This window comes from Balaenoptera acutorostrata, chromosome 5, assembly GCF_949987535.1.
Source record: "Balaenoptera acutorostrata chromosome 5, mBalAcu1.1, whole genome shotgun sequence".
NCBI classification, from domain to species: Eukaryota; Metazoa; Chordata; class Mammalia; order Artiodactyla; family Balaenopteridae; genus Balaenoptera; species Balaenoptera acutorostrata.
The window spans coordinates 143665994-143688132 of NC_080068.1; the positions used below are offsets into that span (position 1 = coordinate 143665994).

Here is a 22139-nt window from a genome sequence, read left to right on the forward strand (position 1 = left end):
GGGAGCCGCCCTGGCGGGGCTGGCACACACCCCGACCCCTCGTTGCTCCTCCTCCCGGCTATCCCTGCCCCGGAACACACCCTGCTGTTTGGGGGGATTCTGGGGTGTGCAGCGAAACCTGATCTGAGCCAATACTTTTTATCAAAACGTAAATCACTAACACAATCACTTAGGTTCTCCTGTTTTGCAAACACAGAATGAGAATGATCAGTAAATCTACTTGACTTATGTTTCCAGCATCTGAGAGGCCCTCGGCAGTGGGAGAAAAGAAGGGGTGGTGTTGAAAAACAAGTCCTGCAGAGCCCACCTGCTATGATCTCTAACCTCCCACCCATCGAACGTTCCAACAGTAACTAATCCATAAGTCACACGCGTGTGCTCAAGAACACACACACACACACGGGAGTGAACAGACACCAACCACAGCCCTGCTGGGTTCTCCCCATGCCACACACCCCCACCTGGGACCGCCACCCAGAACACGACCAGGCGCTGCAGGGCCCTGGGGAGACGACCCGGGCGTGTCCCTTTGCTGGTTCTTTCCTGGCAGAGGGTCGATCGTGGGGACAGGCAGGGGAGGGCGGACCCCGGGGGAGCCCCACGATCTCCCAGGGCTGTCACGGGCTTGCTGAGGCAGCCGTCACCTAAAACGTGAACGCTTATGACGTACTTGCAAATTTTCTTCAGCTCCTTCATTTTCTTGGGGTTCACTTGGGGCTCTCCTGAAGTCGTGAGCTCTTCCACCAACTCTGAAAGTTTCTGGTCCATATGTACAAACCTGGAACGCAGACACGCTAAATGACCACCCAGTACTTCAGGGCTCTGGGTTTCATTAGCAAATGTTTGCTGGGCTCCACTGTGTGCTGGGCATCGGGGTGTGGGCGCAAGGCTGGGTCCTCGCTCCCTGGCCTCTGGGAGGTAACCCCCGATGCTAAAATACAATTCAAGGTGACGTTCCGAGTCAGCCCAACAAGACCTTTTTGGTGGAAATGAGGAAAGGAGCAACTACAGCACGTGAGCTCTGGAGCTCTACGGTCCGACCCCACCAGCGCGGCAGAGGCTGCAGCCCCGGCTGCTCTCCGCCTCTGGCCACGCACTGCGCTAAAGCAAGAATCCGAACGGTCTAAGTTGCACTTAGTTAAATTAGCTTTCCCACAGGACCGCCGCCGCCTCTCTTCCCTCGCCAACACGACTATCCAGCCAAAGGCCACAAGGCGGCCTCTACACCCGGAGCGAACTGCTGCGACTCGATCTGCGCGCGGGGAGCCGCCCGGAGGCCGGGGCGCCCGCGCACCACTTGCGCAGGAAAGAAAGGGCCGGGGTCGCCCTGAGCCTGGGGCGCCGAGGACGCCTGGCTGGCTGCAGGGCTCGGCTTCACCAGTGGAACGAAAGGCCGGGAAGGTGGGCGCAGCCTCTCCCGGCGCGCCCGCCAACAGTAACGTTTATCGTCGGCGACCCTCGGCGGCCGGGGCGGGAGCCGCTCTCCCGAGCACACGGCAGCACCTGGCTGCCCACAGCCCTGTCAGGGCCGACTCCGCCCCCGTCCTGAAGTCTGGGGAGCGGCCGGACTGAGGAGGGGCGTCCGGTGAGGGGTGCGGTAGGGGCATCACGGGGGGGATGCAGGGGGCGTCCCCGAGAGAGGGCTCGCCCTCCGGCCCCCCGCCCCCGCCCCGTCGCCCCTACCCGGCGGCGCAAGACCACTGTACCTACCGCGCGACCGGCCGCTCGCCTCACCTCACCCTTCCGGCGAAGGGCCCGCCCCCTGTCACATGCAACCAGATCGCGACAGTCATTGGCTCGCCCTGGCCTGGGCGGCGCGGGGGCGAAGGTCGGCCAGGCCAAGATAGCGTCTCCACCGCGACGCGGCTGCTCCCAAGTTAGCCCGCCCCTTCCGGAGGAGGCCCCGCCCGCCTCCTGTCACGCGCCCCCGAGCTCGGCAAGCAATGGCTCGCCCTGACCCCCGAGGCGCGGACGTGGGGTCAGGGCCGAGGTCTGCGCGGTGACGCAGGCGCGCTCCCGGCAGGGGCGGGGCGGCCAGGGAGGGCAACGCGCGAGAAAAAGGAGGCGGGCGGGCGCAGCAAGTTCTTAAAGGAGCCGCGTGCGCGGGGGACGGGGCGGGGCCGGGCTGAGGGGCGCGAGCTCGGCGTTCACGGCGTCGCCGCCGGGAGGACTGCGGTCCCCCGGCCCGGCCCCGCCCCTGCGACGGGACTCCCGAGTGGGCGCCGTTGCGCGTTTCTCCGGGAGCTCCGGAGACCCTTCCCCAGGCGCCGCTCGGAGGGCCCGGAAGGGGGCGCGGGCTCCCCGGGGCGGGGGGCCTCGGCAGATGACCCCCCCAACCCTTCCCGAGGAGTGGCGCCCCCGCTGTCGGCACGGGCCTCGCCTGGGCGGCTACACTTCCCGGGTCCGATGGCAGCGCTGGGAGCCGTGTCCGGGGGACCCTCCCCGGGAGACCCTCCCTGGTTCGTCTCCCGCCCGCTCGGTGGCCGAACGTCCCGGAGGCGGGGACACCCCGGGCTGGGCGTTGGGTCCTCACGCGGCCGGGCACCCCAGGTGCCAGGTGACACCCCCAGCCAGGTGGCCCCGCACCCCAGCCGGCGGCCCCTGCGTCCTCGGACCCCCGCCGCAGCCAGGCCCTCGGGAGGCGCTCGCCCACTCACCGGCCCCGGGCGCCCGGCCCTCCCTCCGCAGCGCCGCGGCCTCCCCAGCTCTTGCCCGCCTCCCTCGGGCTCTGGTGCCGCGGCGCCGGCACAGAGCGGCGTCAGGGGGCAGCTGGGATGTGGCGCGAACCGGGGTGGCGGCCGAAGCGGGTGACGGCGCTAGAGGCCGCCCGCCCCAGAGCGCGGGCGCCGCGGCCTTAGCGCACAGCCCAGGCAGGGCCCCTCCCTGGCCGACGGTGACCAGACGCCTGTCTCCAGCCTCAAAGCGGCGTGAAGCGCTGAGACGCCACAACACGAGGGACCTTAAACGCAGGACGCTGAGTGAAAGGAGACCGTCAAAAAGAGCAAGTGTGTGATGCCACTTAGACAAGACGTCCAGAAGAGGCAAACCCACAGCAGAGGGAAGGGAAGGGAAGCGCCTGCAGATGGGCACAGGGGTTCTTTCTTGGGGCGACAGACGTGACCTAGAATTAGAGGTGGTGGTTGCCCAGCCTCCTTACTGTATTAAAACGTTGAGTTGTACATTTTGAAAGGGTGGCTCTTGTGGTATGTGAATTACATCTCAATAAGTAGCTATTAAGAGAAAAGAAAAGAAAGAAGGAAAAAGACAAAAATGAATTAAGAAACGACACAAAAAAGAGAGAGGAAGTGGCCGCCCGCCCTCTCTGTGCCCAGACCTCAGGCCTCTGGTTTGCTCCAAGCAACCAAGAGCTGTTTCCCTTCTGCAGCTACAGGGTAACTGCTTCCTGACCTAACGAGCCCCGACTCCTGCCAGCTCCTCCCCAGCGCTGTGCGGGCCCCGACCCAGGCTGCCCAAGATGCTTGTGTGGCCCAGTCCAGCCTTGTGCCCGCACCACCTGAGCCACCTGCCCCCCGCCCTCTGGTGTCAGCTGATGGATGGTCGTCTGTCCTTCCACTCGCTCGGGCCAATGACCTTGGAGTCCCCCTGGACCCCTCTTCCTCTCACCCGACTCGGAAGTCCAGACAGGCCCACTTTCAGAACGTATTCAGAACCTGAGCACTTTCCGTCACCCACGGCCACCACCAGGTCCCTGCCACCATCCCCCTCAGCGGGTCACTGCAGTCACCTCTGCCCACTCCGCCCTCAGACCTCTAGGGTCCATTCACCTTGCAGCAGCCAGAGGGACCCTCTAGAGGCTAAGGTCAGATCACGTCACCCTTTCGCCCCTGCAGTGGCTCCCATCCCAGAGCAAAGCAAAAGGCTCTATCAGCCCACGGGGCCTTCCTGGTCTGTGCCGGCCGCCCCACCTCCTCCCTCCTGCTCTCCGCTCACCCCTGCAGCCCCGTCAGGCTTCCTGGAGCCACCCCAGCGCTTTCCCCTGCAGCCCCACGCCTCCCTTGCTGGGATAAGCCTCCCTCACCGCGCCGCCGCCTGCCCGGCCTGCCTGCCCTTTTCTTAACCTCCTGTACTTTGTCCCACAGTACTTGCAGCTCTATCTCACACTCACAGGATTACAGGCTTGTAATCTTACTACTAGGTAATTGGGTTTTTTCCTCTTCTGCTCTCAGGACATATGCTCCATGAAAACAGGGCTCTTTGTCTTGTATCATGATGCCAGGCACACAGTAGGTGTTCCATACTTGTTGAATGTTGAATCAATAAATAAAATTAGCCAAGCTGAAGTGTGGTGAGAACTAAAAAGATATTGTAAAACAACCAAACGGGATTTTTCAGGATGATAAACCCCAAGCAGCGTGAACATGAAGAAAACCACTCAAGGCACGTCATAGTCAAATTGTGGAAACCCAGGGACAAAGAAGCACCTTAAGAGCAGTCTGAGAGAAAAGGCGTGTTGCAAAGATAAGAGAGCAGCAGATTTCTGGCCTGAAACAACACAAGCTCCAAGACAGTGGAACAAAAACCCTTGCAGCAGTAAAAAAAAAGACACTGTTAACCTTGAATTGTATGTACAGTGAAATGTCCCCCCCAAACTAAACTAAGGTGAAATAAAATCATTTTCAGACAAATAAAAGCTGAGGGAATTCATCACCAGCAGATCTGTGGTGGAAGAAATGTGACAGGAAGGTCTTCAGAATTAAATCAGAATTTAATAACAAAAATATCTGGGAAATCTCCACATATTTGGAAATTAGCCAACAGACACCTAAATAGTCTGTGGGTCACAGAAAAAAATCACAAGGGAAACTAAAATGTTTTGAACTGCATGAAAATGAAAACAACATTAAAATGTATGGGATGTTTATGTTAGAAATGAAAGGCCCCAAATCAGTTATCTAATCTTCCCCTCAAGAAGCTGGAAAAAGAACACTTAAACCCAAAATCAGCAGAAGGGAGAAAACAATAAAGAGCGGAAATCAATGAAACAAAACAGTCAAACAACAGGGGAAAATAATCCAAAAGGTGCTTCTTTGTAATAATCTATAAAATTGATAGAAATTCTGATTGATAGAAAACTGACTCTAGCTAGACTGATCAAGGAAAACATAAGGAGAAGCAAATGACCAACAACGGGCACGAGAGGGTACATCACTACATGTCCTACAGACGTTACAAAATAATAGAGTACGTTACAGATGATGTGCTTAGCAAAGGTCTAGCAGAACAAATCCAGCAATACATTACGAGTATAACATACCAAGTGGGATTTATCTCAGGAATGCAAGGTTTGTTTAACCACTCAAAATGGAAGAAGGTAATTCTCCATGACGACAGAATAAAGAAGAAATATCATATGGTAATTTCCTTAGACAAACTAAAGAACATTTGACAAAATTCAACATCAGTTTATGGTAATAATTTTCAGGAGACCTCCTCAACCTCAGAAAAAACACCCAGGAAAACCTACAGCAAGCATCACCCTTAACAGTGAAAGAGAATGCTTTCCACCCAAGATTGGAAACAAGGCAACGATGTCCAGCCTCCTGTTTAGCCCTGAGCTGGCGGCTCTGGCTGGTACAAGAAGGGAAGAAAAAGAGAAGCAAGGCATGCGATCAGGAAGAAAGAAGTAAACTGTCTTTATTTACAGATGATACAATTGTGTACATAGAAAATTCCTTAAAATTTACCAAAAAGCTACTAAGATTAATGAGGCAGTTTAGCAAGGTCACAGGATACAAGGTCAATATACAAAATCACTCTATGTCTGTCTGTTACCATATTGGAAATATTGGAAAGGTAAATTTAAAGATTAAGTTTACAATAGCGTTAAAGATCATGAGATAATTAGGGTTAAATTAACAAAATATGTGCAAGGTATGTACACTGAAAACTACAAAATGTAAATGAGAGAAATGAAAGTATATCTGAATAAATATGTGGAGAGACAGCCTGTGTTCACGGATTAGAAGACTCAGAACTGCCGATTTTCAAGTCCCTGTTATGGACTGAATCAGGCCCCCACCCCCCACAACCCATATCTCTGTGTGACTGTTTGGAGGCAATTAAGGTTAAATGAGGTCATAAGGGCGGGGCCCCGATGCAGCAGGACCGGCGTCCTCCTGGTAGGACACGGAGAAGGCGCCGGACGGATGGGGTCTCACTAGGACCCAACTGCCAGCAGCGTAGTCCTGGACCTCTGGCCTCCAGGACCGTGAGGAAATATCCTCCTGTCTCAGCCACCCAGCTTGAGCAGACTAAGACCGTCCTCAAATTGATCTTGAGATTCTACACAATTCCAGTTTAAATCCTAGCAGACTGTTTTTTTTTCCCAGTAGAATTTTACGAGCTGATTTTAAAATTTACATGGGGGTGCAAGGGAAGTAGAGCAGCTGACACCATCTTGAAAACCTAGAAAATAAGTAGAACAAAAGGGACTCGCACTCCCTGGGTTCAAGAATTCCATTAAAGTTCCAGTGACTGAGATGGAGTGTGGTGTGAGGACATCCAGAAGCGGACCCAGACAGAGAGAGTCGGGGGGTGGTTTTCCCAGCAAAGGAGCCACCATCATTCAATGGGGAGAAAGTCTTCTGATGTTGGAACAACAGGATAAACACACCGGGGAGAAATGACCCTCAACCTCTCCCTCATACCACACACACAGGTTAATTTGTGATGCATCACAGACCTAAACATAAAAGCTAACACTAAATCTTCTAGAAGATATGAGAATATCATTGTGATGTTGAGATAGGCAAGTATTTCGCAGAATACAAAAAGGCATTCACCATAAAAGAAGAAATTGATAAATTGAACTTCACTAAAATTAAAACCTCGGCTGATCAAATGACAGTGTCAATAAAGTTTATATACATATTTCTGACAAAGGGTCGGTAGCCAGAATATGTAATGAATCCCTACTAATTAAGATAACAGGTAGTCCAACGAAAACGGGGCAGAAGGCTTGACAGCGTTATGACTAACCAGTCAGCGGGTAGTGAGGCAGACCCAGCCCAGGAAACGCAGAGCACAAACACACAAAGAAAAGAACGAGGTGGGGCGCGCGGAGGGGTGTGGCTGTGTGGCCGCTCCAGGAAGTCCTTGGTGGCTGCGACCTTAAACACGTGACGACACCAGGACACAGGGACTCTACTTCCAGGTTTTTACCCAGGAGAGAAGAAGGAATGTCCAGAGACGGGGGTGCCAACGTCCCGGGAACCGCCCGCGTGTCCATGGCGGGGTGGACAGCCAGGCCAGGTGCGCATGGAGAAGCAGCGGCCCACAGAGACCACGGGAGTTTCTGGGTGAGACGAGTCAGGAACCAAGAGCTTAGTCCGTGATTTGATTTTAGTGAAGGCGAAACTCACCTGAGTTATGAAAACCGGAGCGACGGCTGCGCGCAGGGCAAGCAGACAGTCTGGAGGGGCCGAGGGCGCTGGCCACCTGGACCTGCTGGCTAATGTGTGTGAACATTTATTTAGCAAAACTCATCCAGCTGTTGACTTAAGATCTGTGTTTCCACACGTGCCATTTTCACAACTAAACAAGCCCACAGGGAGCCGGTGCTCACAGCCAGCAGCACGTGCAGCCCACGTGGAAGGCCGGGCGCCGGCGGCGGTGTGAGCGGTGGGGGGGGGGGGGGCCCATGCCGGCCAGCCGTCTGTCTAGCAAAGGTAACACGAGACCGGCACTCCTCCCACAAAACACGTGTGTGTGTTCAGCAAAAGCCACGTACAAGAGCGCTCGGGGCAGGTTTATCTGGAAACAACCAAGTGTCCACCAGCGTGTGGACGGGAAGTCACCCTCCACACGTCCAGTGGGACGCTGCACACAGTGGAAAGGATGGGCTGCGCCTGCCCGTGGGCGAGCCACCCGGGGAGCCGACAGTAGGGTTGTTTTCACCGAGTCTGAGAACCGCTGAGCCACTCTCACCAAGAACCACCGCTGCTGGAGCACTCGCCTGGGAAGGACCCGGGGGCAGCCCTGAGGGCCCGCTGGCCCTCGGGCCACACGCACGAGCACGCGTGCAGAAACTCATCCTCGTGCGTGTGCTCAGTTAAGACCTACTTCTACAGAAAGGAAAGGGCAGGAAGGCAGGCAGAGAGGATGGGGATGGGGCCAGCAGAGACCCCCGCTGCCCCCTCCCTGGGTGCAGGCGGCGGCAAGGAGCCCATCGCCCCGCGGACAGCTCTGCCCCGCACCCCTGCGGAGCTGGGAGCCCACGTGTGCGCCGGGCCTGACTGGTGGCAGACGGGCACGGGGAGACCCCACTCAGACGGCGCTGCCATCCTTGGCCCCCACTAAGCAGAGCACACAGCGACGACCTGGAGACCGTGGTCTCTGGGATGTGGACCCAGGGCACAGGGGTCGGCGTGGGCGCCTGGCAGAGGAGCAGAGAGCTGGGACCAAGGCCGGAAGCCACAGCGGCCAGCACCCAGCAAGAAGCCCGGGCGGGCCAAGGGTCGGGGAAGCACAGCAGTGAGGCCAGGAAGGAGGCCAAGGAACCCAGAGGGCTCGGCCGACATGGCAGAGAACAGGCGTGAGGGAGTGGTTAGCAGGGGCCACAGAACCCAGCGCCGGTCCTAGCAGGAAATGTCTGCAGGAGCGACGGGGACAGATTCGCAGCACAGAGCACGCCTGGGGCCAGGCGCTGGGGACCTGGGGGAGCAGGTGGCCCTGCCCCGACCAAGCCGGAGTGGCCTCCAGCTGCTTCTGAGCCCCGTTTGGCCACAGTGACAGAAGGTGTGCGAATTAAGAAGAGGAATTTGCCCAAGGGAACTGGGCAGCTCCTGGACCGCAGGGGGCCGAAGCAGTGGGCAGGGGGAGGCCCCTCCACCAAGGCACGACCTGCTAGGCAGAGGGGCTCACGTGGTCGCCCGCATCCTAACCCTGAGCCCCCTTCCCGCGCCATCCCTGCCGAAGTTCAGCAGGGAGATCTGAGCAGTGGCCCCTCCTCCCAGCCTGGCACCTTCTCAGCAGGAGACACGCTCTGCTTCAGGTGCCTCAAATGACCCCCGAGGGACCCCCAGTTACCAGGTGCTGCTCGGGGGGGGCAGTGGTGAGGCTGAAGGGGCCCTGGGGCAGGACTCCGGGACGGAGCTCACGTGGGTGCAGCTCTCCACCAACCCAGGCCCCACCCTGGACCAGCGGCCAGGTGGCAGACACCGCCGGCGGGGTGGGATGTGCACGCGGAACAAGAAGTAGAAACGCTTTTATTCGCGTGTCTTACATTTACATTTTATTAGCTAATCAACATCAACATGCAAAAATAAGCGTTGAATACAAACCTCTACAATACGGTTTCGTGTAAACTACAATGGTTCATTTGATTTGAAAAGTCATCGGTGGTTACTTCAACTGAACTATTGGCTTCTGTAATGAATAGTGTTTAGAGCTAAAGTTACGGAGCCGTCGGCAAGGCCTCTGCAGACCCCGGTCCAGTGGATTTCCACGGATACATTCTCAGGCAGGAGATAAGGCGGCACGAGTGACATGACACTGAGCCTACACACATCCTAACACAGCCCCGTGGGCGCGGCTGCAGGCAGGCGGCGGTCCTGGACGCCGGCCCCACCCGCGGCGCTGGCGTTTTGGCAGCAGCTCTACAGAGAAGTGACAGGGTCCCTCGTGGCACCGAGTCGCCGCAGGTCAGTCTGGCATGGCCACCAACGCTCCCGGGCCACGGCCGAGGACTAGCCCGTCCCCCGGGGTTCCTCGTTAGCAAAAGGGAGGGAACTGTGAGAACACGGGGAAGGAATCAGTTCCTATGGTGAAAGGTTCTAGCCTCCCTCCGCGTGGTCAGTCTTTAAAGAAGTTTCTCTGAAAGGTGAAAGCGCTTCAAAAGCGTCGAAGAGCTGACTTGTTACAAAATCAAGTACGAGCTTATTAAATCTTATTTCTTCTCTTCCCAAGAGTGTTTGTCGTTGCTCACTGATCTTTGGTCGCAAGAAACAGAAAGGCAGGCAGGCAGGGGCCCGCAGCCGCCCGGGCGCGGCGACCCGCCTACATGATGTACACCTTCTCGGCCTGGGAGAAGTGGAAGACCTCTTTGGTTCTCGGGCAGACGACTTTATCATCCTGCCGGATAGAGAGCAGGGACTGAAAAGAAAGACCAAGCGCATTAAGACGGGCCAATATGGTTTAAATCAACGTTTCCGTGAGAGAAACCCACACAACCAAGTCTCGGGAAACAAGTCACTGCATTTCGCAAAAGCTACTTCCGGCAGGTACCCCTGCCCCTGCCAGGAAGCCCTAAGCCTTCAGGGCCCAGCCCTGCTAGCCCCGCCCCACCCTCTGACCCCGCCCGCTCTGCCTACAGGCCTCGCCCCTCCCCCCGCAGCCCAGGCCCCGCCCTCACGTTGTAGCCGTAGACGTAGCCGTTGGGCAGCATCATGGGCGGGTTGTTCTCGTTCATGACGTCCCCCGAGATCTTGCAGACCAGGCGCGAGTTGGCGCAGTGCGCCATGGGCAGGGGCTGCGCCAGCTTGTTCAGGGAGCGGCTGCACACTGGGCAGTCGGGGCTCCGCGAGCTGCCGTCCTCCTTGTAGCACTGCCTGCGCGCGGGTTAAGGAGGGCAGGGGCCGGCCGGGGTTCTAGGGGGTCCCCCGGGCACCACGGGGGAGGCTGTTCCAGATGGCTCGATCCCTGGAGTTTGGGCAGGACCTGGAGGCGGCCCGGCTCAGGGCAGGTTTCCACTGGGCACCCCCTCCCCCAGTCTCAACACCGTGGGGCTGCAGCCCAGTTAAGGCACGGGTCTGAAGTCGGGGGATGCAGCGCCCGTTCCAAGGTGGAGGACGAGCGTGCTAAGGAGCGGGGTCTTGGACGCCAGCCCCACACTAAGAGGGGCACACGGGGAGCCACTCCCAGCGCGAAGGATACGGTGTCTTTATGGCCGAGAGGCCGGCCTGCAGGGTGAGGGTGAACACGGAGTTGTTCCCCAGCTGGTGCAGCCGGTAGTTGTCGTACCGGAACTGCTGGATCAGCATCCGCCACCGGGCCGGGTCCAGCAGGTCCTGGAAGAAGCGGGGCAGAGTTGGGGTGACAACGGCAAACAAACGCGAATCTTCTTCCCTGCAGATGAAAGGTGACGGGAGGAAGTCCCCCCACTAAGCCGCAGGCGGGCGGCTGGAGGGCAGCCTCGACTTCCGGCCCGCGGCGAGCCCACTGCCGACTCGCTTCCTGGGACACCGACTTGTTGGGAGGGGACTCGGATGCCCTGGAGCACGTGTCCTGTGGCCTCGAGACACGTCAAGGGCGTGGGGCTGAAAGGACAGCTCGGCACGGCGCGAGCTCCAGAGCCTCTTGCTAAGAGCGTTAAGGGCTGAAAGGAGAAGCCTTATTCCAGAAAACCACTTATTAGAAGAGAAGATTAAACCATGTCCATCCCTAAAACCACCCAGGTTTAGACTCAAGAAGAGAGCGCAGGGAGGGAGGGGGAGACACACAAACAAAAGCACAGTCAGAGGTTCTGTGTGAGCTCCTCAAGGGTCCTGGCGTACGGTACACATCACACTCCAACGTTTAAGAGATGCTTTTAATATTTCTTTTATCAAAGTCCACGGAGAAAGAGGTCCACACCCAGGGGCTGGCACTGCCCAGTGCCAACTATGAGGCCCTGCGCAGCCTCTGCTACAGCCGCCTCTCAAAGCACTTCGTGCCGTTCCCACCGTGACCCGTAGGGACACGCCTGTGACTTCCCACCACGAGGGACGAGGGTTTCGCTCCCTTAACCAGGCTGCTCTAGCATGTTTCAGGAGTATCTGGCCCCCTGCTCCTGCTTCCAGGACACTCCACTGTCCCAACTCTGTTTCTGAGTTTCCCGCACCCGAGATCCCCCGCTTGCTCTGAGCCGAGGTTCTCCTGTGTCATCTCGGTCTTCTCTGTTGTGCCGCTCAATCTGTCTGACCGACCTTCAGAGGTGGGAGGCTGTGTCGGCGCCAGGTGGAGAGCTCTGCCCCGGGGAGGGGTGGCCCGCCCTGGCGGCTGTGGCTTCCGCCCTGGCCCGGAGCCCATTCTGAGGCTCGGCCCCTCCTGTTCCACAAGGCCATGATGGCAGCACTCGCCTGGCTCTTTACAGCCCCTGCAAGGCCGCATCGGGAAGGGAAGGGAAGGGAAGGGATGCGCGCCACGCCCTCCTGAGCTGGACACCTTGCCCCCAAGGGCAGGCGGGCCTTTCTTGCACTTCTAACAAATCTCCAGAGCAGGAAGAGCAAACACTGTGACTTAAAACCTGAGTTTAGACCTGAAGATCTCTGTGACCTGCTGACTTACACTCCCAAACACTTTAGAAGGTGTGAGTTCAGTCAGGGCGAGAAGCTTCCAGCCACCTCCCGAAGGCCTGCGCCACACACTCTGGGCGGCAGGGGCCGGGTCTGCCAGGGGCCCCACAGAACTCTGCGGGGCAGGCGGGGCTGCAGGGCAAACACTCAGGGCCTTGGACAGAGACAAGCTTCAAGGCCCGGAGCACAGGGCTGGTTCACCACACAAAGAAGGGGTTTTACCCTCTCCCTGCACACGCTGAAATGCTGAGGCCCAAGGCGATGGTCAGGGAGGCCCTCTGGGAGGGAATGAGGTCACGAGGGTGGAGCCTCAAGAACGGGATTAGTGCCCGTCTAAGAAGAGCTTCCAAGGGGCTCCCGACCCTTCCGCCACGGGAGGACACAGCAGAAGTCGGGAATTGGATGAGCACCTCACCAGACCCCGCTGGCACCTGATCTTGGACTTCTAGCCTCCAGAACCGTTAGCAATACATTCTGCTGTTCACAAGCCCCCATCTGTGGTGTGTTGTTGCAGCCGCCAGAAGGGACTAAGACACAAACCGGCTACCGGAAGTGGATGCCTTAGGTAACAAATACCTAAACACGGGGGCGTGGCTTTGGAACTGGGCAGTGGGCAGCAGGTAAAAGCTTGAAGGCGATGCCAGACTGAATGGACCATTAAAAGGTGGGCCCAGGAGGAGGAGGGGAGAGCGGCAGGGAGCGCCCCAGGCTCCGCAGAGAGACCTAGGAGCTGTGGACCGTCAAGGCCACTGTGATGAGGCCTCAGACGGAACGAGGATCATGTTAGTGGGAACTGGAGGGGGGGGCTCCTTGTTACGAGGTGTGCCGAGCCTGGCCGAACTGTGCTCGTGGGCGTGGAGCTGTGGGTGACGAGCTGCCTCTGAGCAAAGTGCTGAAGGTGTAGCTTGTCTTCTCTTGAGTGTTTATAACAAAAACCAAGAAGAGAGGAATGACTTAAAGACAGAATCGTTCATCAAAAGGAAGCACAACTTCAGGATTTGCAAAACCCTGTTCACATTGTAAACACTGAGAAAGGCTGTTGAGGAGAGGAGACCAGTGGTGGGCGGCACCCAGAACTCAATGGGCCACCCCCAGGGAAAACAGCCAGTTTGAACCTCAGGGGAAGGAGACAGGAAGGAATGAAGGGGGGCTGTCAGACTTCTTAGGTTTTACAGGACGGGACTTGCGGTGTTTTTTCCAAGAGAAGGGTCAAAGGTCATTAGGGCGGCCCCCAGGTTTCAAAAGGACCACAGCTGTGGGGGGTATGCCCCTGCCCAGACCCCACATGGAGCCTCAAGGTCAAGGAGAGCCGCCCAAAGGGGAGGGACCGAGGGCAGATGTGCCCAGTGATCCTGGCGCACGGAAAAGAAGGCAGATCAGGAACAAGCGAGGTTGGGAAAGACACTGGCAGAGCCGCGCAGAGGCCCCGGCCTGTCCAGCCCTGACCAGGCACTCCAGAGAGAGAGGCGCCCCCAGGGAGGGAAAGGGAGCGGTCAGGCACTTGGAGCTGCACTTTGCAGCTTTTCTGATTTAAGTTTTTTTTTTACCAGCATAATGGGAACAAGACGGGAAAAGTGACCCTGGGTCCCACGAACCAGGCCCAAGACGGGAAAGGAACAAGTCGTGCATGGGCCACGCTCGACTGTGGCAGTGACTGCAGACCAGACCTTACGAGCGCCCGGGGCCCCCAGGCGCACCCTACCTTGTAGGGGGAGATGTGCGTGTCCGGCGGGAACGCCAGCATGCCCATGACCTGGCGGACCTCGTCCAGCTGGCTCCCTTCGGCCTGACTGAAGTGCTTTCTCGCGTGTCTGGAAAAGGACAGCGCGGCCTGTTGAAGTCTGCGCTCCCAGCGCCGGGAAGCTCGGCTCCGCGGGAGCTGCGGGATCCTGGGCCCCGCCCCCACCCAGACACGCGGAAAGCCTCGGTACTCAGGCACCCCCTCCTCAAGGGGACAGGGACGGGCTGCGAGGCACCAAGTACAGAATCCCACCTAGAAAACACCCAGAGGCAGTGCCTGAACGCAAACGGTACCTGCCCGAGCCCTTCCAGGTGACCCTGGGTGCCACGAACCGGGCGCAACGACATCCATGGCACCTGGATCCGACCCGCCCCTCCTTCCGCACAGCCCCTGGGGCTCCAGAGAGGGTCCAGCCTCGCGGCTCTGCAGTGACCCCCAGAACAGCCTCACTCGCGTCCACCGATCAGACCCCGGGCGCTGAGCCCTGGCTGTGCGGGTGGAAACAGCAGGAGGGGGCGGGGACCCCTGCCGCCACGCCTGCACCCCAGCCTCCTTCCCTGAGGCTCCCCGTGGAGAGCAAAACTGGCCCCGCCCACCCTCTAACCACCACATCCTGGGCTGGGAGCCCCCCAGCCCGGCGCCCCATGCCTCCAGGAGACGGAGCTCGGGGCGCGAGGCTGAAGCTGCAGCCGCGGGAGGACCGACAGAGCTGCCCAGGGCCCTCTTGCCCTGGGGACGCTGCGCTCCCCGCTGCCCACAGCCTGACCTGGGACGGCCATTTGCTCCAGGGGCCACGACGGGAAGAGTGCGGTGGAGGCCTGGCCCTGTCGGGGGCGCCCGCGGCCTCACCCCCGCTCAGCAATGGGAGAGAAGCGGCCGTGCGTCCCTGGGCAGGGCCCAGCCAGCCAGAGAAGACCTGCCAGACACCCGCCCTGCCTGCCCCAACCCAGACCGGGAGGGGACCCGAAACGCCCGCCCCGGGAGTCAGGAGGAAGGCCTACCTCACGGCATCCAGCCTCTTGTTCTGCCGGATGAGCTCAATGAACTCCTGGATCCTGAGGCTGAACTCCAGGCAGCTCTGAGGGTGAAGACAAGACAATGGACAGCTTAGACGGGGTCACCGGAGCCACGTGCCAGCTTGAGGCCACGCGCACAGCGACAGCCGCTCCGAGTCGCCAGGGAGGCAGGGCTGCCACTGAAACCGCGATCTCAATCCGCAGCCGTGGCTTTCTGGGCTCTGACGGGCTGGGGCCCGGCCCCTCCCAGCGCAGCCTCGGCCAAATGTGCCCCCGAGTGCGTCCCTGAGGCCAGGCCGGGGAGGGCAGGGAGGGCCGGCAGGCGGCGCCGGGGGCGAGAAGCAGCGTGGGCCATCGGCAGCGCAGGGGGCGGCGGGTAACCGCACAGACACAGCGGCCCGGTTCCTGTAAGTCAGCGAGCGCGCGCCCTCCTCTACCCCCAGCCTCGCCGGCCGGCAGCCCCCAGCCACACGGGGCGCCTTCCACCGCCAGGCGGCTCTGGAGCCAGGCTGCGGTGAGGCCTGGGCGCCAGGTGGGTGGGAGGGAGCGCTGGGCGAGGACCCTCAGGGTGGGGGCTGTGAGAGCTCCGGGAGAACGCTCCAGGCAGAGGGATGAACCCGTTCAGAGGCCCTGGGGGGCGGGGCCGGGCGCCTGGCCAGGACCAGGTGAAGGAGGCAGAGGTAGTGAGAGCCGGTCGGGGGCCGGGTCCTGGAAGAGGCAGGAGCCCCAGGATTTGCCGAGGGTGCGGAGGGGCTGGGGCTGCTGTGCCAGGGGGTGGCCGTCTCCCAAAGGCGTCACCTGGGAGGCGTCAGTCCCAAAGCTCCACGGGAGACTCTGCGGGCGGCTAACAGGGCCCCAACCAGGGGGGTCGCTTGTATGGAAGCCCAGACTAACTTTGAAATCTTAGCGATGTCAATCCAATTGGGGCTAAAACCCCTGCGGTTGGGGGTAGAGGGCGAGCAGGCAAAATGAATTTCGTGACCTAAGGTGAAAAACCTGGATTATTTTACAAAAGAAGTAATTTAGATGATCACATCTTGAACATGGTTTCCACCAGAGACAGAATACGTGGAATTAACAGAACAGGACGCAAACCTCACTGTCACTGCCACAGCGCCCAGGTTGCAAGATGGCGGGAACGGTGCTCTACGCCTGACGCTTCAACTCAAGTTTGCCAACCCCGCGACTCCCCACCCAAGCCCCGGCGTGCACACTGCGTTCTGGGGAAGCGCCTGGGTCGGACCCTGGGAGAACACCCTCCACAGAGCCCCCAGCCCCGCCCCCGGGACACGGGGTGGAGGCCGGGCTGACTTGACCGCCGGACCGCGCTGCCCAGGGTGTCCGAGGCACGGCAGAGATGCAGAGAGCCACTTACCTGGTGCCCACACATCCACCCCACAGGTGCTCAGGGAAGGCGGTCTCCCAGCCCGAGCCCCCCTCCCTGCCCTCTGCACGGGGGACTAAGCCCTGGGCAGCAGTCTGTCCTGACCCCCGACTGGGTGGGGCAGGGTGCGGGCGGCCTGGCAGGTGCCGCACAAACCAGTGAAGAGGACACGGCCCCTTCAGAGACCAGACCCGCAGGGCCGAGAGGGGGAGCAGCGGGGAGAGGCCCCGCCTGCCTCCGGGGGCCCGGTGACTGCTTCTGCTTGGGGCCGCCGGTGGATGTGCAGCCGAGGAGCGTTACGGGTAAACGCTGGGTCACAGCTTTACACAACTGACACGTGGAAATGTGTTTCGTTATTTACGGTGGCTCTTTGCTCTCCAGGTTAACCTTCAAACAGTCCGCTGAGAGGGAAGCACACACGCAGGCGTTCACACTCGCCGTGGACGGATGGCTACGATCTGGGTGACGTCATGTGCTGCTGGCTGAACACGCCCCGTGCTGTCTGAGAAAGGCGTGGCGTTCTCCCATTTATGACCCCTTCCGAGTTGGCAGACACGCAGCACACACGCTGCTGCCTCTGTTAGCCTGACGTGTCCAGAGACCCAGGTCAACTCCGGAGACTTTCCTTGCTGCGCCTACCCTTGGAAGTATTTCTCAACTGCGGGAAACGTGGGTCTGAGTTTCTTTTCTCGTCTAGAATCTCATCACTGATCTGAGGGATCCCGGGCACCCCTGACCCCCCGCCCCAGCTCCCTCCCCTCCGCGGCCTGCAAGTGTGATCAAGTGCAGGAGCTCATGTGTGCCCAGCACGTGTACGAACTGTACACTGACTGCGTACTGACTTGTGTTCAGACGCTCTTTTGTACTGAGCACGTTCTGGTGTCGTCAGCTTGTCCTCCACACGCACTTCTGGACGACTACGTGTGCTCCTTCAAGTTACATGGCGAGGTCACAGGCCTGTGCCATCCGTGGATTCGGTCCCTGCCAGCCCACCCCCTGGTAGCTGCAAGGCCCCCGCTTTGACCCGGCCCACGCGGTGTGCCCTGGCCAAGCAGCAGTGTTCTCTGGGAGGGAACAGGGCTTGCAGAAGCCGCCTGTCGCGACCGAGGCCTGCTTTCCTTCTGCCCGGGTCCCCAGCGAGCGCACAGCCGCGGGGTGGCGCAGGAGCGCGGGCGCGCGTTACATACCAGCTCTGGCTTTCCTTTTATGCTTTCCATACCAAGGTCCTCACTCTCTTTAGGGGAGCCACTGGCCACTCTACTCTTCCGTCCCGTCCTCGCGTCGTGCTCGCTTTGGCGGCCCTGAGTGGCAGAGAGTGTCACCCTTGGCTGGTGACTACGTGCACACGACAAGCTCGGCGGGGCGGGGTTAGCGGCACTCAGTTTAGAACACAGAAGACAACGTTTTTCTGACAGAGGCAGGAAAGGTTAATACAATCAAGCATTCCTGCAAGCCCTAAGGCAATGACACCTTTCAGTGAGCATGTTTAAATTCTGCAATTTATGTTTAAGTGCCTATTTTTGAAGCTGCTTGTGGGTCTCAAGAAAGGCTGTATTGGAGAATACCCCAGCCTGGAACTCTGCACCCTGGCAGGCGGGTACCCGCTCCCACCGGCTTCCCCACGTGTGTGGGGGCCGACCCGGCGCCAACCCCCCGCAGCGGCCACGCGCAGCGCGAGCCCGGTCAACACCTCGTGCCTTTAGAACCTCGTGCTCAGAACTTCTATCCAAACCATATTGCAGAGGGGGTGCACTTTTCAGGGATTTTACCTAAAACCCAAACGCCACCCCCAATAAAACCCCAAGACCCACACCAAACCCAATAACCCTCCACTATGAATCAGAACCCCAGAACTCTGAACCGACAGGTGAAAAGCACTTTGGCTCTACTGCAGGTGGTGAAGCTGCCTCCCCACCCTGCAAGCTCTGCCCAGGCGCGCCTTGCCCCCTCCAAGAGCCCTGTCAGGTGCAGCCCCGCCCCTCCAGGAGCCCCGCCCAGGCGCAGCCCCGCACACCTTCATCTTTCGCAGCCGGGACTTGTTGTCGTGGCACCAGGCCAGGCAGGTGGCCGTTTCGCGCCTCTCCAGGGACTCCTCCACCTCTTTGGCTGTCAGGAACATCTCAATGTTCACTAAGTCCTGCAGGGAAGGAAGCACTGGCTCAGAGCACGGGACCCCGGACCCGCCCAAGGCCGGCCCGACACAGCACCCGCTGCCCAGCAGTCTCATCTTATAGGAGCACCCCCGCCCCCTGCCAGGGCAGCCCCTCCGCGGGCCGGGTCTGCACAGCAGGCAGGCCTGCGCCCCAGTTAGATGCTGGCTCCCAGGCCCCCCGAGAGCCCAGGCCCTGCCAGAACCTGGGGCCCTGAAGGGCAGAGGTCTGCCCCCCGTCACCTCTCAGGGCAGACACGGAGACCCCAGCAGTCCATACTCTCTCATTTTCTGTGTTTTGCTCTGCAGATTGATTTCAAGTTTAGATTTTTGAGAAGGGGCAGCAGGGTGGTTAGGGGCTGCAACTCTCTGCCCTCCGTTGTCTGCTCTCCTCTCTCCGTCCCTGAGGCCTGGCAATCTGGGAGGGCAGGCCAAGTGCAGCTGCATCTGCTGGGCTGGAGGATCCCAGTAGGGCCAGGGACCCGCGGTAACGAACCCACCAACTCAAGTGCACACCTGCTGCAGTCAAGGGGGCTCTGTGTGGTGCCAGGGAGTGCAAGGCCCCCAGCAAGAGGCTGGGTTACAGCCAGCAAGAAGGGCCTCCCTGGTCACACACGGCAAGGTGAAGAATGCTCAGACATCACAAAAGGAGGGGGGTCATTAGAAGAAAACGAAAATTTCAAAAGGTAAATCTCTCTTCCATCTGGAACAGACTCGAGCAGAAAAAGTCAGTGAAGATCCGTTTCTCAGTTACCAGGTGAAACACCCAACACAAACATGCCTGGAACCCCGTGTCTCCAGAGTCCCCACTCAGGCCTCACGGGCTGCTGGGCACTGCAGAGCACAGGACAAGAGAGCTTTCTCGCCCACACTCTCTCGACCAAGGTCTACCACGGCAAAGCAAGCCAGGAGCTCGCCACCGAACTTCCGTACCCAGGCACCAGGGCCACGTCAAGCTCCCTGGGGGAGCTGTGCTGCAAAAGGACAGAGTCCTACTGGTGGATGCAGCGTTAAGGTGCAAGCTTTTAAGTAAGAGACACCTATTCTATTTCAAGAGAGCCACTGAATGCATACAGCTAATGATGCTGCAGTGAAAACCAGGCACTTACAGCAAAATTAACAAGAAGAAATAATCGAGTACAGTTACTTGGCAACAAGGCGGCGCCCGTGGACCAGCTAGTTCCAGAAGCATCTCCTGCGGAACCAAATGGGTCAAGGGCAGAAGAGCAGCTGACCAGAGGGCCCGGGGTGCGCTCCTGTTGGGGGGGCACACTGGAGATGCCCTGTCAGCTTTCCAGCTCCTGCACAGCCGCTCCAGACAGCGGGCAGGTCAGGGCGGCCACGCAAGGGCGGCTCTACTCACGTCCTCAGTAGGGACGGCGGCTGGGCCCGCAGGAAGCGCCCCCAACCTCCCCGTCCTGACTGCCGATTACGGAACAGGACCCGGTCAGACAGGGCTGGGAGTGTGGCGGGCCGAGTGCCACGGCCACTGCTCCTCCCGGCTGCCACCTGGCGTTGCCCTCCTGCGGGGAGCTCTGACGAGGAGGCGCCCCGTGGCTGCTGCAACCAGGACTCACTAATCCAGTTCTCTGCTCACCGCCCTCACTGGAGAGGTGGGCTGCTTTCTCGTGCCGCTTCCTTGGCCATTTCTCCACTGTCTTCTTTCTCCTGAACCCTTCCGACTGGGCAAAGGCCAGGCCCCCAGACGACATTCTAGTCTTTCTTCTCTCCCATTTCCCATCTTTTCCAGTTCTGCTCTAAATTCCAAGAAGTGGCCTCTCCTGCCTGCACCCCCCGGCATCCCGGGTCTTTCCAGGTCTTTCCTTTCCTGCTGACGGTCCTCTGACATCCTCGGGCCCTCAGTTATGGAAGCCACAGTGAAGATGTTAAACCAGCCGGCGGGAGGTGGGCCAGAGTGAGCGCCACGCACAGTCCGCGCCCGGGAGGCGCAAGCATGGAAGCTGCTGACGCAGGGACCACAGCGGACCCCACCAGGCGATCCTCCCTTCTGGGCCGTCTGCGTAGCCCGCACTCCCCCTCCTCGTGGTGTCTTTTGATGAAAAGAAGTTCTTAACATTAAGGAGCCCCAGCTGCAGCCTCTTCCTTGGAGGCCTCGCCCAACCCCAAGGCCACGAGGATGTCCTCCTGCATCTGCTTCTGAAAGAGACTTGGATTTCTGCGCTCTGTGTGAAGCTGGGGGCTCCTGTGGCAACCCCCTTCCAGGACTGTCTCCTCGACGAGGTGCATGCCAAACTTCTGGGGCTGCGACCTTCCTCTGAGGACTGCCAGCCCCTCCCCCGCCGCCCTCCCATCCCTCTTGGCACCTCTGCAGACACGTCACCTTCACCAAATCTCGTCTGGCTTCGTGCTTCTCCCCTCTACGAGGCGCACGTTTGGGGGCCAGGAGGCGTGGGGAGCTCGTGCCTCACCAGCCACCGCAGGTGTGCGTGGCCACGCCCTCGCAGGTGCAGGGGAGGGAGCGCGCGGGAGTGAAGCCTGACGCCCGCCGCAGATGGACGGGCCGGGCCAGGAATGTGAGGCTAGGAGAGCCCGGCGGTCAGAAGCTGGCCGTGCTGGGCAGGGGAGGGAGGGGTGGGGAGAGCAGGCACCAGGGACCACTGGGCACCGAGCTGAGACCGGTGGCCCTGCCGTCCACAGCAGGAGCCTGGGCACGCGGCACACGCAGCTCCAGGGAGCTGCCCGGGGCTGGGGTGCAAGAGTGAGGAGCCCCCGTCCCCAGCCCCACTGCACGAGTGTGTCAGCCACGTCGAAGGAAAGGCCTGGGGCTGGAACTAGACAGGGACGTGGACACAGCAGGAAGTGGGGCCAGGGCGCACAGCCAGGACCTGTGGATGCTGGCGTGGGGGTGACAGCACGATGCTGCCAGGGACCCAAGGCCACCTGCCGGGACGGGGGGCATGGCTCAGGCTGGGGTTTCGAGCCGCCAGGGCTGAGCCCCTCGACCCAGCGTGGGAGCCACGCACACACGGGTGGCATTTAAGCCATGCCAGGGGATGGGACTGGCGGGGGGGGGGGGCAGGTGGGCCCCAGGTGGCCAGCAGTGCTCAGACTGAGAACTTAAGGGTGAGGAGGGGCGGAACCAGTGGGTCCCGAGCGTGTGGCAGAGGAGCAGGCTGAGACGGGACCCCACGTGGAGACGAGGGAGACACCGCTGTCCACACGGATTCTGCCGCCAGAGGCTCCGGTCAACACAGGATGCGGACAGGGTCGGGTGGCCACGCACTCTGGTCTGAGCAGCCCGAGCAACTGTTCCTTGCCCCCCCCGCCCCCCCAGTGAAGGCTGCCCTCGGGACACCAGGGTACCACTGCCCCCAGCCACGCCGCCCCAAAGGCCAGAGAAAGGTGCAGGCCGACCTGCAGAGGCCCGGCAGGGGGTGGTGACAGCCCCCTTCGCCACTGGCCAGCAGCCTAGGGTATCGAGCACTTCCACACCTGCACCCCCGGGGCCACCACACACGGACAGATGGAAAACGTGCCTGACCCCAGAGAAAGGCGTTACCCCCAGGAGAACGGTCACGGGACGCGCCTGGCGGCA

The 22139-nt window shown here is 59.9% G+C and overlaps 2 protein-coding genes across 6 annotated transcripts in view; both read right to left on the bottom strand.

Moving 5' to 3' along the window:
- The window catches only part of UVSSA (UV stimulated scaffold protein A), a 33189-nt gene extending 30432 nt beyond the window's left edge, over positions 1-2757 (bottom strand). The window contains exons 1-2 of one of the 3 annotated variants that reach the window (XM_057546565.1): positions 2658-2757; positions 671-778 (exon numbers count right to left, since the gene is read on the bottom strand). In XM_057546565.1, coding sequence (XP_057402548.1) covers positions 671-768 — 98 coding nt within the window. In that variant the 5' untranslated portion in view covers positions 769-778; positions 2658-2757. Of the gene's footprint in view, positions 1-670; positions 779-1710; positions 1862-2657 lie in introns of those variants that run through there. The other 2 variants (XM_057546563.1, XM_057546564.1) reach the window with 2 other exon arrangements.
- Positions 2758-9232: 6475 nt separating this feature from the next.
- Positions 9233-22139, bottom strand: part of MAEA (macrophage erythroblast attacher, E3 ubiquitin ligase) — a 30477-nt gene continuing 17570 nt past the window's right edge. The window contains exons 4-10 of one of the 3 annotated variants that reach the window (XM_057546583.1): positions 18449-18571; positions 17622-17735; positions 15036-15112; positions 13996-14104; positions 10894-11027; positions 10373-10568; positions 9233-10113 (exon numbers count right to left, since the gene is read on the bottom strand). In XM_057546583.1, the coding sequence (XP_057402566.1) occupies positions 10018-10113; positions 10373-10568; positions 10894-11027; positions 13996-14104; positions 15036-15112; positions 17622-17735; positions 18449-18571 (849 nt within the window). In that variant the 3' untranslated portion in view covers positions 9233-10017. The remainder of the gene's footprint in view (positions 10114-10372; positions 10569-10893; positions 11028-13995; positions 14105-15035; positions 15113-17621; positions 17736-18448; positions 18572-22139) is intronic. The other 2 variants (XM_057546584.1, XM_057546585.1) reach the window with 2 other exon arrangements.